The sequence below is a fragment of the Macrosteles quadrilineatus genome, unplaced genomic scaffold (assembly GCF_028750875.1).
Source record: "Macrosteles quadrilineatus isolate MER2022 unplaced genomic scaffold, UCM_ALF_1.0 Scaffold_7__1_contigs__length_78375512, whole genome shotgun sequence".
Taxonomy (NCBI): domain Eukaryota; kingdom Metazoa; phylum Arthropoda; class Insecta; order Hemiptera; family Cicadellidae; genus Macrosteles; species Macrosteles quadrilineatus.
Window position 1 is genome coordinate 59,547,866 of NW_026542600.1, and position 17,179 is coordinate 59,565,044.

Consider the following 17,179-nt stretch of genomic DNA (forward strand, 5'->3'; position numbering starts at 1 on the left):
ACAGTTTTATTGTTGCAGACGTTAGTTAATATTTTTATAGTATGTTTATATCTGCATACTGTACAATATTTTGAAGCACATAGTGATTTTGGTTGTTGTTATTAGGGTTTAAATAGTTAAGTGTATTTTGTTACTCAAACATGCTTGACAAAATGTCGTGTAATAGTTGCAGTTGAAAATTTTTTAATGATATAATGTGTCTTTATGTTGGTTTCTACATACTTGATCGTTCCTTGGAACTAGGTGATATATTTTAATATATTGTAGTATATTTAACACTTTAAAGGCAAGGCATAAGTAATTGATTGTGACAGACTTTTTGCTGGCTATGATCATAATTACATGTCTTGGAACTAGCTAGGCCAGCGGTTTTACTTGAGGAAAATAAATCTACCGGGGTAAACACGTGGAAATACTTTTTTTCAGATAAAAAAATGTTTATGCAAATTCTTACATTTATATGTTGTGTATAAATCTTTAACTTCGAAATCCGTCACAAAAACTATTCTAATTCGGAAAATACCTGTCGATTTGAATAAATTATAGGTAAATGTTTAACAACTATGTTAGTTTTGATATGTATATTTCCAAGCAATATTTTATAGTACATGCCACCTTACGAAGTAATCGTGCACACGCATCTATACACATACACACGCTAGATTAATTAATTATTTTAATTTTAGTAATTAATTCAGGAATCTTGATTAGTTGCCGCTCTAAGTGTTAAAGTCCACATTATTTTAAAGAGGCGATTGAAGTACAATGTTCCTTAGTGACAGATATCTCTTCTTAACACGCATTCTCGTTAAAATGTTAATTCGACTATCGTTTTTCTAGAATGTCACTGGTCAAATACAGCTGGCTAGTTAGAGAGGGAGGCGTTCGTTGTTATGGCGGGAGGCGGACTCCATTTTGGCGGCAAGCTTCAGTTGTTTCCCCGCCAAGTGCTCGCGCCGCATCCGACAACATTCCTTCAAACCACAAACGATATATTTCTGCTTCGATCTTCTCGATATACACTTATTAGCATTTTTATTTTCCTTCTCTGATTTTGATCTCAGATTGTTCTGTTGTAGTATCTTCGCCACGTCTCTAAAATTGCAATGAGTTATGATTTACTGTAAACATTAGTCACATCTTAAAGTTAAATAAAAGTCGAATCCAGTTATTTAATCCTTAGTTCTCAAGGGAACCTCAAGTGGAATTATCTATTGCATAGTTTAAATTTGATATTTGGCATGAAAAGACCATGTCGACCGTAGAAATGTCGACAAATTAACCATTGTACGTGCAACAAAACACTTTTCTCATTCATACACGTTTTAACAGGTGCTTTTGCTTCCAGTGTGGATAAGGCAATTTCTACAGTTGGACTCATTTTGAATTATAAAACACTAGAGTAATTTGAGTTTATTTTTTTTTTTTTTTCAAATAATCCGTGTATAGTTTGTACATTTTACAGAGTCTCGTCTAAACTAGGAATCATTTTGACTCATTTGAACCCTGGAATGACATGCACTCACACAATACTAGTGAAAACACGAACTGAGTGTATCATTTGTAATAATTATAATGTACAACTAATTGAGTACTTTTTGTAAATTAATTTCCTAGTACAAATCGGATCCCGCCGGATACCTAATTCGAACTTTCGTCTCAAACTGTGTATTTTGTCGATTGAAAAAGGTAAATTCGTTTTCTAAGTGCTGTCTTTATGTTAATTTTAATTTCTCTCAGTGGTGTGTTACAGGACTTGGTTTTAAATTTCGTGTGATTTTAACTCAGTAATTCACGTTTACCTTATGCATATAATTTTTACCAGCTTGCTGGAAATAAAATGTCCCGTCCTCATTATATCTGGTTATAGATAATGTTAAAAACAAACACACCTATACATCATACCGAGATTACGTTACGTGATCCACGAAGGCGCGCTGCAGCACGCATCTTCCGCGTGCTTATGCATTTGAGGCGTGCAGGATTGCCAACTGCAAATCACTCGTGACCGACTTGACTGCAAGTCTTCGTGGCGAGAGCTCAGAGCCACCTGTCTCCTACGATACAATAAAATTGTGACTTTACAACTGCGAGTGACGCCCGTGCCTCGGCATCGTGTAATCTACGCCACGCCGTGTCATAATCTCCCTTTCTAAGCAGCACTTGTATCAAAGTGTTTCAAAGTGCCAATCTGATGATATAATGCAAATTACGACTACCTGTTGCGTGTAGGGTGAAATTATAAATCAAAGCAGCTCTAGCATTTAGCTGGAAACAAGTGACGCTTATTGACGTAAATTCAACCGGAATCGATCATAAGATGACCCACAAAATCGATGTTTGATTAAAAGGCTTCGTTTTCGTTTTTGGCTTTGAATCAATAATACTTTTCAGCAACTAGTTGACATCGTTGAGTCAACGTTTTGTAATGACTCTGAAACGAATCGCACTACTAAACTAAGATGTACAGTGCGCAAATATTTGGGAAGACCATTAAGGTCTGATAAGATAGCTTGGGCTTGTAAAGGCTCGGGGTTCTGGCTTCAGCTACAAGGTTAGAGTCACAGCCAAAAGGAACCTCAGAGCCCGAAATTAATTTTCTAATTAAATAAAATGGGTGATCCTAACAAACTAGAAGATATCCTTTCTGATGGTATTAACACAGATCACCCACTAGGCATAATTTTTTGAATCTCTATGTTGAGATAAGAAATAATACACATACATACATTTGAAGATAGCAAATCAAAATAAAAATTACAATGGATTCCTATACATACCTATGGGTTACCTGCACAAATAATGTGCATTGCAAGCAAAAATGTCTTAGTCAAAATGCAAAACGTAATTTAACAGGAATTTACTGAAATACTAGTAAAGTTGTCTAAAATCGATAGATATTCCATTAAAAATACTCTAATACATTATGCAAACTCAGTGATAAAAAAATCTACGAAGTAGGAAAAGTAACATAACGTCAAAAGTTAGTTAGCCTCGGGCATCAGCTCATGGTATCACCCTGGGTTTACGATGCTTAGCCTTCGTTGGCGTCTAGCTTACTTAACACTGAAGTCTCGTTATCCGTCTTTAAATTCTTAATCCCTCGGAAAAACAAGGATCTAAACTTGTTATATCTAGGACCTAAAATTGGATCAATACGGTCTGTCCTGTCACGTCCGTAGCATTAGAGCGGCTCAAAATTCAAAGTAAAACACGCAAACATAAACTCAAATTCAGCATAAAGTTTAATACTGTGTAATCGACAAACATCAGTAAACTTTACATTTATACAAACACTAATCCTTCCAATGATGACAGGGTGGGATGGGTTGGAATTTGTACCCTTGAGTACAAATCGCACGCCCCTGTTTTAAATAAAATTTACTTCACCCTTGTTAGGATTTAAAGAATGTAACGAGTTATATTGTCAGTAAAAAGCAAATACTGTAGGTTAATGGGACTCTTTTAATTTAACAAACCCTTCAGATGAAAGTAGTAGTAAAACACACCATTCAAGTACTCTTCTTCGTTTTATTGGAAGTTACATCGTTTAACACCGAATTATGTTTAGTTGAAGAGATAATTCCCAATTTGAACTATCTTTACATTGCGTATTTAAAAAATATTATTCGCTTGAAAACATTCTGTTGGAACTATTTTAATGTATTGTGTGAATGATATGTAATGTTTAATATGACAAATTAATATTGAGTAGTTAGATTAGTCTATACCATAAATAAAACTGAATTAAAATCTGATTCTTCCCTGATATAAGCAAATACAAATTCGGAACGAAAAACTTCCACGAGTTTCCAGTTTTTTATACAAGTTGTTAGGTAAATTTGGACTCGCGATTTTTTTATTGGAGATAATCACTAAGTTTTACTGTGCAGTTACTGTCTAAAAGGCAGTAGTAAGTTATTAAGTTTCCGAAAATGTAAGTCTAGGAATAAATTGTCATCTCTTTTCACATCCACATAGAGATTATTGAGTGACTTATCTGTTACATGTCTGCATATTGTAATACTGTCGAAGAAATCTGTAATGATTATGGAATACCCCCATTAATCAAATCTTCATAAGAGGGGGCCCATTTTGATAAGATTCTGATTCGTCGGATTAAGTTGGCCATCGGTTGGACAGGGTCGGCGCCGGTCACCAATCATGAGACATTTTCATTATGGGAACCGGTTTCCAAAACCGGTACCTGCAGCAGTTTACACCAGAACTGGTTTAAGCAACAAGATGCTAACCGAGTATCAGTTCGGTTCACCTACCTCTCAATAATGTCCGATCTTTCCCAGCATCCACATACCAGCTCCATATTATAATAGATATTTTCAAAAATGTCCAGATTGCATGCCCATGTTAATACCCAATTTGATATTGGAAATATTTCTAAACTCCTTGCGTTTCTTACATTTTGGATTAATAGGTGATAAAAGGTTATGTCCAAAATGAAATTATTAGGTTCCCCGGTTATTTAGAACCACCTAGCCATTTACTTTAGCGTATTAAAAATTAATTAGTGAGTCGACGTTATGTAACAAAAAGGATCCTTCGGTATCTAAATAGACATTTTGATAGTGAAACCATTGATTGACAAAAAAACTAAACTATTAACTCATACTTACTAACAACTGTCAACCTATCCAAGTACTGTTTCCTGTCCGAACTGTGATTTTTATTGCAATTAACGTAAAGTAATATCATTATGCGATGCGTTTGGACACAATTTTCGAAAGGGTAATAACCTGCAAAGAGTTAAAAATCTCAATAAAATAAGTAAAAAAATAAACCAACTATACCGTTTTTACCACTAGCATAAATGAGGGAAATGATTAGATACAACCTATGGAAACTTTGAAGAAATCAAGAAACAATAATTGTGGATATTGATCTTATTTAAACCTGATCATAATATAGTTCACTTAAGGAGAATACAAAGAAAATGTGAAATACAATTACTATGAACACTAAGTCATTAAAGTTTCACTTAGGCTTTGACAGATAAATTTCAACTACCAAATGTACGAGAATAATCTTAATCAACAACAATTCATTGTTCCAACATAATACGGCATGTAGTGTTCAGTTTACTGAGTAAAATAATTGAACGTGATACAAGCGTACACGAGTATTGTTGTACATTAACGATACTGCACCTACTGTAGTTGAGAACCAAGTAAATATATTGAAACATACTAACTTATACGAAAAATACGACAATGACGTCTTACCCATCTGCAAACCCAAGTCGTGCGGGAAGTCCTTGGAGCGTGGCGAACGAATAAAAATTCCTGCCTAACACTCGGAGGTGAGGATTGAGAGGTGCGAGGTACGAGGTACGAGGTTGGCTCGACAATGGATGTTGGCCATGGTGGAGTGTCGGACCGTTGGACATGATACCGAGCTCCGTCCAGCATAGCAAGTAGCAGCAGGAAGTCTCAAGTGTTGAGGTTTCCGGAAAATGAGCCAATTGAGACACAGGCTACCGTGTATTACTACGGACTTGTGGGATTGCTATGGCCGATCACGGTTTCATCGAATAATAAAATATCAAAAGATGATTGTCAACCGATTTTACAAAAATTGGGTTAAGAGAAAACATGTATAACAATTTATTTTCCACATAATACCATAAATAACACACCCTATCGTATTTCTAAGATTAATAAAAAAGGAAAACGTCACTTCTATATTATTGTGCTCATATTTTTTGGTTATTATGATGGTGAGTAATGAACACACTAGCTATACGTCCGCTATCAGTATTATAATTTGGCCAAATGTTTGTTTCACGTTTCGTGTACGTGACGACTCTTTACAATCCCAGTGACGAAGAGGGTAACTTTTAAAACTTGGTGTTTTGCGAAATAATGGTTCCTTTATGCTGGAAACCGTGGTCACTAATGTTTAAACCACATTACTCGATAGTACAACAGGTTTGTTACGCTTTGTTTCGTACAGAGGTAACTCAGAGGCCTGTTTACACTGTATTAACATTAGTATCCCATTTGTATCCACAACGGTAGTCTGTCTATAACAATTTATAGTTAGTAGATTGGAAGACTGGTGTTGGTTGTTGGAAAATAGGCCTAGATAGAATTTGGGTACAAAAATCTAAATCCAACAACGTATATCTATTAATTAGCAACAACAGGGACATTACATCCACACAAATATTGTTCAAATATGATTTCTGAAGAAGAAAAACTTATCGTCGCTGAAGTAGGTTATTTAAATAGACAGGGTGATACGTTCATACTTGCATCAAAAATTACTATGTAGTAAAAAAATTTTACTATACTGCGTATACTTCAAGTTGGCCGATGGACCCGGGACTACCTGTGGCTACCCCTATAATCCCTCGCAGTGTTCGCCGGAGCAGCCCGATGTCTAGGCGATGAGTCACCTACTGGCTGTGTTTATACAATGGTAAAACTTTTTAACAGAGTAATAATTTTACATTTTCAAAAGTGTTTTTGAAATCTGCTAAAAAAGTTATAAAAAATGATATAAAACTCGACCAAAACAAAATAATATTTAATGTGATAAGGGTGTTACAATGCTAAAGTTAATCAACAAGAAAATCTGCAAACAAGTCTGTTTCTAGATGATTCATACTATTTCTAAAAGAGGGGTTGTGACTCATTTAGTAAAACTGCAAATATATGACCAGTGTGTGTAGTGACAGTCGAGGGGTGCACATCGTGAGTACGTGAAATTCGGCCAGTGTTTTTTGCGCTTATTTAGAATTACATTTCTGGACGTATAGTGAATATAATTTTAAAAGTAGTCAATTTAATTTGTTCGCCGTAAATTCTTATGTAATGCCTCCTTCAGAGAAACGGGGTAAAGTGTATCATTCCCAAGCTAGAACGATAATTGCGTCTGTCCTCCAGTATTTCGAGCGAGAACGCGACAACAAAGGGCCGCTAAAAGATGTAAAGAAAGTTGTCGAAAGAGTGTCCGAAGCGTGTCAGGTGTCGATACGGACCGTGGGAAGAATAAAGGCGGAGTTGAAAAGTGTTAGTGTTGGTGCTGATACATCTCATTCTAGTGACATTCAACTGGACTTGGCAGAAGAAACTGAACAAGAAGCTGTAGCTGTATGTAACCACTCGACTCCTGTACTTCAAACGCCAAAAAAGAAAAAGCACAAGCAGTCACGGTTCTCGCTCATGGACGATTTTGACAGAACTGCGATTCGTCGGCACGTGGTAAATTATTACAAACGCAAAGAGGTACCAACGCTCCGAAAACTTCAGGTCACACTTCGTGAGGCAAGTCTATTCAGTGGCTCATTACGAACGTTATCCAAATTGTTGAAAAACCTTGGTTTCCGCTGGAAAAAGCTCAACAAAAGAAAACTGCTAATGGAAAAACCTAGTATTGCTTTATCTAGGTGTAGATTTTTAAGAAAAATGAAAAATGTTGATATGAAAAATGTAATTTTCCTCGATGAAACGTGGCTTAACGCCAACTCAACAAAGGAGGTGGGATGGACGGACGACAAGTCTGATTGCAACTTAAATGCTCCGCTCGGAAAAGGGAAAAGACTCATAATATGCCATGCAGGAGGATACAATGGTTGGATAAACTCACCACCATTGATTTTTGAATCAAAAAAGACAGTTGATTTCCACGAAGAGATGAACCACGAAGTTTTTGAAGGCTGGTTTTTTGAGGTGTTGTTAAAATCAATCCCAGCTGGCTCTACAATAGTGATGGACAATGCCCCCTATCATTCCCGGGTGGATAATCCAGCACCAACAACATCGTCTAGAAAAGGGGAGTACATTGACTGGTTGCATAACCGTGGAATTCCATTTACTCCAGATATGCGTAAGCCTGAACTCTACAATCTCATCAAACTTCATAAGCCTCAGCTTACTTCCTATGTTATTGACAAGAAAGCTGCTGACCTAGGATTTAGAGTAATCAGACTTCCACCATATCATTGTAATTATAACCCCATTGAAATGGTATGGGGCCATTTGAAGCGGTACGTAGCATCAAAGAACACCACATTCAAGTTGTCAGACGTTCAGACACTCTTCATGGAAGCTGTGAACTCCTATCCCCCCGAAACCTGGGAAAAATGTGTCAAGCACGTGAAGACTGAAATGGACAACGATTGGCTTAGTGAAGGTCTCGACGATACCAGTGTGCAGGAACTTATCATTAACCTGGCTCCAGGGGACTCGGATGTGGATGACAGCGATGAGGAAGACGACTTGGGAGTCGCTCAGCTTGAATGAGTAAGTTATTTCCCTTATTAAAAAAAAGTATTTTTATCAGTTTTGTGGAGTTAGTTTTAATAAATAGAATTATTTTAATATTTAAAACTATAAAAACTTCTACTTATTAAAATACTAGATTGTAAACAAACGTATTATTATTTATAAAAATTATAGTTATCATAAATTACCGTGTATAATCTGTTTTTTTTAGCTTAATTCTATTTTATTTTACTAAGAAGTTTGAAAAGATGTTTTTCTAGCATAATTGAATTTTTCAGCTGACAACTTTGCTCAAATTAAATAAATGGGTTTCAATTTTTCGTCAGTCAATTTGGTTACAAACAAATCGTAACTTACTTTTTCTTACTTATTTACTTAATTACTTTTTTCTCTTGCAGAGAGAACACAAGAATCCATATTAAGAAGACCTTGCCAGTGAAACTATCAGAAGCAATTACAGACCACTGAAGGTTTAATTTGGTTTAATAGTTAATAATTTGTTGTACAGTATTGTTTTTTTATTGATGCGTATGATTTGTTTTGTATAGTATTTTGCATTGTACAGTATATAGCATGTTGTATATATAACGTTTTTGACTGATTGTTATTGTAATTCGTATTAGGCTTATTATATCTCATTAAAACAGATTTACTATTAACAAATTCTACGATCAATTTAATTTCACCCAAACAGTCCCGAACTTAACCTATTACTATTGATTTACAGCTTATAACTTGCCTAACTCCTTTTGTTCAGGTCGAGTTTTATATCATTTTTCATAACTTTTTTAGCAGATTTCAAAAACACTTTTGAAAATGTAAAATTATTACTCTGTTAAAAAGTTTTACCATTGTATAAACACAGCCAGTAGGTGACTCATCGCCTAGACATCGGGCTGCTCCGGCGAACACTGCGAGGGATTATAGGGGTAGCCACAGGTAGTCCCGGGTCCATCGGCCAACTTGAAGTATACGCAGTATAGTAAAATTTTTTTACTACATAGTAATTTTTGATGCAAGTATGAACGTATCACCCTGTCTATTTAAATAACCTACTTCAGCGACGATAAGTTTTTCTTCTTCAGAAATCATATTTGAACAATATTTGTGTGGATGTAATGTCCCTGTTGTTGCTAATTAATAGATATACGTTGTTGGATTTAGATTTTTGTACCCAAATTCTATCTAGGCCTATTTTCCAACAACCAACACCAGTCTTCCAATCTACTAACTATAAATTGTTATAGACAGACTACCGTTGTGGATACAAATGGGATACTAATGTTAATACAGTGTAAACAGGCCTCTGAGTTACCTCTGTACGAAACAAAGCGTAACAAACCTGTTGTACTATCGAGTAATGTGGTTTAAACATTAGTGACCACGGTTTCCAGCATAAAGGAACCATTATTTCGCAAAACACCAAGTTTTAAAAGTTACCCTCTTCGTCACTGGGATTGTAAAGAGTCGTCACGTACACGAAACGTGAAACAAACATTTGGCCAAATTATAATACTGATAGCGGACGTATAGCTAGTGTGTTCATTACTCACCATCATAATAACCAAAAAATATGAGCACAATAATATAGAAGTGACGTTTTCCTTTTTTATTAATCTTAGAAATACGATAGGGTGTGTTATTTATGGTATTATGTGGAAAATAAATTGTTATACATGTTTTCTCTTAACCCAATTTTTGTAAAATCGGTTGACAATCATCTTTTGATATTTTATTATTCGATGAAACCGTGATCGGCCATAGCAATCCCACAAGTCCGTAGTAATACACGGTAGCCTGTGTCTCAATTGGCTCATTTTCCGGAAACCTCAACACTTGAGACTTCCTGCTATAGTTGCAATAATACTACTCTTATACATTAACAAGTTTATCGTACGCATAGTGTCGGATGTTTTTAAGTGTAATGAGACTTCTACTGTATGGATGAGAGGTTATTGACGATGAATCATGACTGTAAGTTATAAAGCATAGTTTTAGTAAAATAATGAATCCTAGTAAAGTATTTACATATAACAAATGTAAAAAATCATTAGTCTAACGACTAAAAAGTGCCGTACATTTATTTATGTTGAACGTTTTGTCAATGATTAACGTTTCAAGGGACAGTTAGAATTTCATCAGAAAACTAAAACACAATACTAATCTACAGTATTTACAAATGTATAGTTGACCACACAAATACCTTACGTATATCCTAATCAAGTCTTACGATATGTCTAAACTGTTAGTCTAGTCTGACGCATGCTCATCGTACGTGATAATGAATGTATTGTGTATGCTACAGGTAGTAGGAAAGCCATCAGCACACCATGCTGGATCAATGCCTGTCTCTGACCTTAAACATCGGAAAGTGCGGCTGGAGAACCATGACGTCATCTGACAGCGCCGGCCATCTTGGACAACAGACAGCGCTGTGACGGCGGAGCGGTCGTATCCAGAACTACCGCCACCATAGCACACCAGTACATCTGAACATGTGATGGGGAAATTAGTACATAACAATGTGACCCAAATATATACTGAAAGATAGGTTAAGTTATGAGGGTTAGTGAGGTAAAAAGTCGAGATTTAACAACTCAGCATAGGTGTTACGAGAAAAAGTGTGATTACGAACAAATTTTAGTGAACATTGATATGCATATAAGTTAAAGGCCATAACTGTTATGGATGTACTTTAATGGCTTTAATCGTTAAGCGAACAAAATATTTACCTTTGAAATAATTACATCACTCTCCCAAGTCTTGACAATAGTTAATTTTGACATTTCATTTCAACTTATCCAATTATAAATAAAACATTTGAACGACAATGCTCAAACAATCATGCATTTAGCTATAATGTAACTTAAACCTTAAATTCAACCGATAGATGAAATTATACTATGTCACGTATCGAATGATACCTAATCGAATAAAACAACATCATCGCTAAACTCTACGCTCGATTACAAAAGATACACGTGTAGCGACGCAACAAGTGAACTAACTGTTGATCGGTCAGCGGGCGGCGAGGTACCGAGGTACCGGAGTACCGAAGTACCGAAGTACCAAAGTACCGGAGTACTGGAGATAACAGATAAGTCCTGCCGTAGAGACGCGACGCGAGAGACTGCAGCAGGCCACAAACGGAACGTATAAACAAAACATATACAACCGACGACGAGAATGGTCGGATTGTCAAGTACTGCACTGCCGCGACGCGGTTCGCCCTCCATCAATAAAAAACACCATATCTTCTTATGCTTCCGCCTATCGGAAATTATGGTAATTGTTCTCATGAAATGGTTACGGGCCGAGTGAGGTGGCAGCGGGCTTTATGTTGTTTTTATTTCACTGTCGCAAATTTTATTTCGCCGGTGTTCGTGGCCGGATGGCGGATAGTGCGGCCGAGGCAGTCGGATCCCTGTTGTAAACTCGTGGGAATTCTTAATCAACAAAAATGCTCCTGTCTTTCGACTTTTACGCCGTGTCTCTTCTCAGGTTTATGTCGAGTTGTTTTGTTGCCTCGTCACACATGGAGTAGCACAGCTCCTATACACCTATACACCAATACACCACATAGTACGAGGAGGGGCCTACACATGTTCCCCGCCCCCTCCTACATAAACAAACACACTGTCGTTTTATATTTTATAAGTGCAAAACAAATGTTGGTTCGTTAAAGTTAAGTTGATCAATTATTTTACTATTAAGTTCTACACGGACTTGGGTAACTTCAATTAGTCAATGAATAATTTATTTTGTTTTTATGGGATCGCAATCAATTGTTTCAGTTTCAGATACAAACATCAGTTACGTAACTGAATATTTCAACGGATATATTTCTCATATGTAGTCCTATTACACTTGGTATTTTTTTAACGCGTTCACATTATTTAAAGTGTATAAACAGATGAACCATCGCACCAAACTTATATGTTTTGACATAATCGCAACTGCCATTTCATGCTATCTAAGAATCTAGCTATAAAACTCATATTTTTATAAAGCAAGAAATAGGAAAGAGGCAACAAAGTGTGGATTTAATCTGCCGAGGGCTTCGGTTGGAAACCTTAAACTATCCAAGTTATGGGTAAACAGCTCGATACGCTGCCAGCTCGCTCAGTTTAGTTGACTGGGTTTTGGCTCGCTTTGGGAACTAATCTTGTCAATTGGGCAGCTGCACCGGATATTTTTTTATTTTGTAAAGTATAAATTTAAAACAAAATATAAGACGTGTGTTATGTGCAAAATGACCCTGAATAACGTAACTGTAGGAAGGTAAAAATGTTGTATAATTATATTATTGACATTTTCTAAATAAGTTGGTTGATTTAGATCAGGACAAACTGCCACGATGATTCATTTAGCAATTTTAGACCTACAGCGAAACAATAAACAAGTGCACCATGAGTGAACAAATGCTTATAATGTCCTTAATTGCAAAGAAAAAAAAGATTAAAATTCACCATTCGCAAATGACCTTTAAGAAGTCTCGCATATTAAACGAACTGTGAGGTATCTCATTATATCTCTCAAACAAAATCAACAATGCATTTGTTCTTGGGTTATCACAATTGATCATTGGACAAAGGGAAACAAATATAAAAGTATTTAAATAGTCATCAATAAATCTTTGTTTATGTAAATGGGATAAACAAAACCATGCTAACTAATTCGTGATCGATAAACGGAAGTGAATGGAAATCCCTAATAAGTATCATATTTGTAAGCCAAAAAATCAAAATCTTTATTAAAAAATCACTGTTTGAAATCGTAATATGAATTCTCATTTTATATCAAATTGTAATAAAACAGATTATGTAACAGGCTTTTGACAGTTTATTGTAGAAAAAGTTGGTGTAATTTCATATACGTTTACACGAATAACTAAATCAGTGAGTCTGCGAGGGTAACTTTTACAGAAATTAAAAAAATAATATGCTTTCTAAAGATCATAATAGATAGATTTTCCATTGATATTTTAACTACAAAGGATTTTTCTACCTCTCTAGTTAAACTAATACATGCAACTGATCAGAAATGGATGCATAAAAACAATATTACATATTTTAAGCTACTAATTTGAGTTATAATTTAAACCATAACCTAACCACGCACATTGTTAGAATTGGTTTAAATTTATAACTTAAATATAAACTGTTTAGTAAAGGTCTTGAAAATTATTCAACTAATAAAAATCTACGATATACAAGAATTTTTTAAAGTATCATTTAAGAGTGTTACCATGAAAGCCTTGTCCCCACCCTGAAAGTTTAAATTATATTAATAATCTTATTATTTTTTGTAACATTAATCCATATTGGATTTGTTTTTATATATTTCCAGTTACAAGAAGTTTTGACGGAGGCAAAGAGCTCGAGATAGCCGAAGATTCATCAAGATTCCCGGCCAACAGTTCCGAAGAAGGTCCCCTACTCTTTCTGTGAAATAAACTGCGAATATGTACACCTATATTCTTAGTTAATTTGTATCACTAAACTGTTATTGTGAACCTTATGTTTAACTATACAATCCCTAGTACTTGTGCTTGTACCTTATTTCAATGAGGCACAAGTTTGTATGCTTGGGATAAAATATATTAATTTACTGATCGGTTTACAATTTATTTACCAAACATCTTTACAGTTTTCATGTAATATTTATTGGTATTGTAAAAATATAAATATACTGTCAATTGTAATTCAATTAAATTGTTTAATAATATAGTTACAGAGCATGTATGATTATAAACAATAATTGAGTGGATAAGTAAATATAAAAATAATGCTCCTTTCCTGAGTATAATAATGTATACGAGTATTGAATATTGGTTAAACGCCTTTCCTCAGTTAAATACAAAACAAACGAAGGCATTGAAAAACGAATGATAGGCTTGTTTAACAAGTAACAAATTAAACTATGCAAATAAATTTTTCAGAATCTCCATGAATTGTTTTCTGTACGTGTATTCATCATTACAAGGATGTTAAATAAAAATTCATATTCCAAATCAAAAATATGCATTGATAGTTTAAGATTGTATAAAAATATAGTTAATGTGTAAATACAACAAAAAACCTTGTAGTGTGACTAGACATTTTAATATATTATTCGCATTCGGTATAATTACACCAAATTATTCATTTGAGGCCCTTGAGCAGTTAGCTCATATCTTTTTAGAAACAATATTTGATATTTTCAGGTTAATGTAGAAACAAACTAGTATCATAACACAAGCATTGATAAAAGTAAAATAAATAATGTGTTACAAGAGCAACATCCAATCGTAAGTGAATTATTTAATATATGAATTATATAATATTTAAACAACTAATTCTATTAAACGCTCCCGCTTGAAGGGAAATATCTTTAGCGACACATGCATATAAATTATATATAAACTGTACATCCACAACTAGCATAATACAAATACTTAATATGCATTTCTTTAACATTTACAGCAAAATAAACACATTTCACACTCACTTCGATATTAGGTAGTAAACCGCCAGACAAATATACCATTTCAAAAGTATGTCATTGCCAAAATAAGTTTACTAACTTAGTTCTAAAACCGTTGATGTATATGTTGGGTATATATAAAACTCTCAAAATCTTATATCTGCTGGTTGGTTCTCAATTTCACATTAAAACTATAACTCTCTGTACCATTTTTAGATGCACATTTTACAAAAACAGCATCAATATCTCACAGGAGGTGTTGTTCCTTGTTAACCATACTATTGCATGACAATTTACAAACCTCTACATTATTCATGCAAGAGCCAAGTATATAAACGTACAAAGATGCAATCTCAGACCGAGCTTTGATTTATGATCATACAAATGCTTATCACGATGAGATAAATGGAAACCAAGTAACATGAGTTTCCAAGAGCCTAGACCGCGTGTAACAATCTTCTCTGTTATTACTTGAGTATGCTATGTTTGTGTAAATTCCACCACATTTGTAAAGAGTATCGGCGTACTTCCGAAAAATTATAAAATACACGTTTATATTTAGTAAAAAAAAAAAATAGTTGATGATATTAGGAGTAAAGTATGATGCGAAAGATTCCAAAACAACTTTAGAACTTTTTATAAGATGGAAATACACATTTATTATAAACAGGATGATACTGACTTACGCTCATTTTGTAAAATTGCAGGTAACTGGAATCTCATAAAAAGTAAATAAAAAATACTCTATTCTTAAAGTTCTTTAATTTATGTGTAAAATTTAACTAACTATGCTGAAGATTATGTATCTACAAATCTATCTAAATAACACATTTGAATCTGAAGGTTTTAAGTAAATGAATAATACAATTTGTGTAAAAAGACATTTGATAGGATAATATATCAGGATATACTTTCGTAATTGATCACTCTAAGTCGGTATACAACATTTGGCTTTACATACTGAATTTTACGACCCAATTGTATGCACATCTATAGATATTGGAAGGTTTTGAATTTTACTTATCGATGAGTGTGTTTCTGTTGTTACGTTAAGATAGTGTATTACACACGAAAACAACTATTTTGCAATGATTAAAAAGTGTATATGTAAATGTCTGCTTTGCAAGTGTGCAAACTCAGTAATATTTGATTTAGGATTCAACTTCATTCAATGTGTAATCCAGAATTGCTTCAGGTGCAATATGGATGTATACTCAGTGTATACATACAAAGTCAAAACATACAAGTGATTCCACTCAAATATATTAAAAGTAGATAATAAATAAAGTATGAAATGTATTTCGATGTGATAATTCATATTTTGTAGCCATAGAACATTGATCAGTAAATTCTTAGCTTTGCTAGACACACGAAGTATCTTTCTATCGGCTAAGATGAATGCTGAAAATGGGGTCAACGAAATCAACGGGACCAGCAGATGCTTAACGATTTCGGCCATAGATAACTTTCTGGGTCATCAGAATGGCGATAAGAAGAACTAACGAAGGTGATCTTGGAACTAAAAGGGAATAAATGACATGGAAGATAACATGGCATCCATCAACACCCAGTTATGAGTGGGGATGTAAGGGTAGAAGGAGGGGGTCGGAAAGGCCCTTTGATGGAGATAAGGTGGGTTTTGATGGGGCGAGACATGTCAATATGTGTTAGGCATTACATCTCCCCTTTTAGGCATAACCAACCCTAACTGTGGTTTGCTTTGACATATCCCGATTCTGATCAGGAATTTAGGGTTTGCCCTCAGATTAGAATTGTTGGGGTGCAGAGCATACCAAAAAGATTAATTTTCCTAGAAGGAAATGTTTACCCATAGCTATGTTTACCTCTGGAAATTGAAACATTAAATCGTTTTGAAACATTAAATCGTTGAAAGCTAGTCATTAGTTTGAAAATACCCTAATTCTTGAAACGTTTACTCTCTGCTGTAATTAACATTTTATACACTTTCTAGTTAATGTGCGGCAAAAACCTTCACAAAATGTTACGTGTAGCCTATTATGGTGAAGAAAATTAGCTTTAAATTACATATTGAAACGAGAAGGATCCATGTCAAATTTGTAACAAAACTTATTTTAATAATCTTTAAAAACCTTATACAACAAAACCAGCTGATACATCATATTCTTAATGCAAGAATTGTAGTATACAGCATACAGATGAAAAGCACAGGATATTATACAGAATTATATTTTAACTCAATAACTCATTTTTACTGGCCGACATTTATAGTGTGAGTATTTCTTAAACATAGTTGAGACCGGACGGTATTTCTATATTCAGCTTGGCAAAGATTATAAGAGAACATTATTAGTCCAACTGATTCCTTAAAAATACACTGCACTTTGAACCTACCCAAACCACCTTACCTTACCTTTGAACCTATACGTAAGAATTTCGGACAATAATTAGTTAAAAATGTAATTCCTATAAACAAAGTACTCATACGT

The 17,179-nt window shown here is 34.5% G+C and overlaps 1 protein-coding gene across 1 annotated transcript in view; it reads right to left on the bottom strand.

The window, feature by feature from the left end:
• Positions 1-17,179, bottom strand: part of LOC128999033 (uncharacterized) — a 499,696-nt gene that overhangs the window by 453,960 nt on the left and 28,557 nt on the right. Inside the window, exon 2 of the mRNA XM_054425390.1 lies at positions 10,603-10,735. Within this exon, the coding sequence (XP_054281365.1) occupies positions 10,603-10,735 (133 nt within the window). The remainder of the gene's footprint in view (positions 1-10,602; positions 10,736-17,179) is intronic.